Below are 1,269 nucleotides of genomic sequence, written 5' to 3' on the forward strand. Positions count from 1 at the left end.
CTCCTGGAACGTGTTGGTTCCCCACACCACCAGCTATACTGAAGCCCAGACCTGGACCAGAAGGAGGACAGGGTGGGTTTGTGTAGACTGGTATGAGCTGGTTCTGAGACCAGAAGAAGTCTGTGTGAAGCAGAACTTCTGGAGCTACAGTCCTGGACAACAACTCTTGGGTTTTACTTTCAGGACCTAAAAAAACTGTTCTGGTCTCAGACTGGTGTAGGACAAAATGTGAAAAGTGTCCCGAGAAAAACACACATTTAAATTAAATTTAAGTAAATATAAATACAATATTCTGATTTATCAAATGTGAGCTCACGTTTCTGAGCTCCTTTTCTTCATACTTATCAAGATCATTCTCTGAAAACACCTGAACCTCCAGCCGTACCTTTGGGTCCTTTCAGCAGTTTGATCTGGGTCATGCGTTCAGTGGGGGGGCGTCTCCTCAGGACGTACAGCCGGACCACAGGCCCCGCCTCCTTCAGGGCCTCCACAGCGAAGGAGTGCGTGACCTCCCTGACGTCCACATCGTTAACGAACACGATGCTGTCGTTGACCCTGAAGAACAAACAGTTCTGAGGATCACATCCAGTCCTAGAACCCAAACCAGGACGTTCAGAACCGGGTTCTTACCGGAGACGTCCGTCCTGAGCCGCGGCTCCTCCTGGGATGATCTTAGTGATGAAGATGGACGGGTCGTCTCCGATGTGAGGATTATCTGTTCCTCCTGCGATGCTGAAGCCCAGACCAGAGTTACCCTGAAACACACAAATACACACATTATTACTCATGTTGTTACACAAACACACACATTATAACACACATTATTACACAAATACACGCATTATTACACACATCATTACACTAATACATTATTACACAAATACACACATTATTACACATATTGTTACACAAAAACACGCATTATAACACACATTATTACACAAATACACACATTATTACACAAATACACACATTATTACTCATGTTGTTACACAAAAACACACATTATAACACACATTATTACACAAATACACGCATTATTACACACATCATTACACAAATACACACATTATTACACATATTATTGCACAAAAACACACATTATTACGCATTATTGCACAAATACACACAAACACATACTTTATTAAACACACTATTACACAAATACACAAATTATTACTCATATTGTTACACAAAAACACACATTATAACCCTTTACTACACAAAAACACACAAATACACACTTTATTACACACATTATTACACAAA

At 40.6% G+C, this 1,269-nt stretch overlaps 1 protein-coding gene across 1 annotated transcript; it reads right to left on the reverse strand.

Moving 5' to 3' along the window:
• Positions 1-6: 6 nt before the first annotated feature.
• On the reverse strand, positions 7-755 carry dlg4b (discs, large homolog 4b (Drosophila); the record flags this gene model as incomplete). The annotated part of the gene is given in 3 exon segments (XM_014000545.1): positions 7-51; positions 386-555; positions 631-755. Coding segments are annotated over 3 exon segments (340 nt in total), but the record flags the coding sequence as incomplete, so codon positions are not given.
• Positions 756-1,269: the final 514 nt, after the last annotated feature.

Source organism: Austrofundulus limnaeus, unplaced genomic scaffold (genome assembly GCF_001266775.1).
Source record: "Austrofundulus limnaeus strain Quisiro unplaced genomic scaffold, Austrofundulus_limnaeus-1.0 Scaffold3257, whole genome shotgun sequence".
Taxonomy (NCBI): Eukaryota; Metazoa; Chordata; class Actinopteri; order Cyprinodontiformes; family Rivulidae; genus Austrofundulus; species Austrofundulus limnaeus.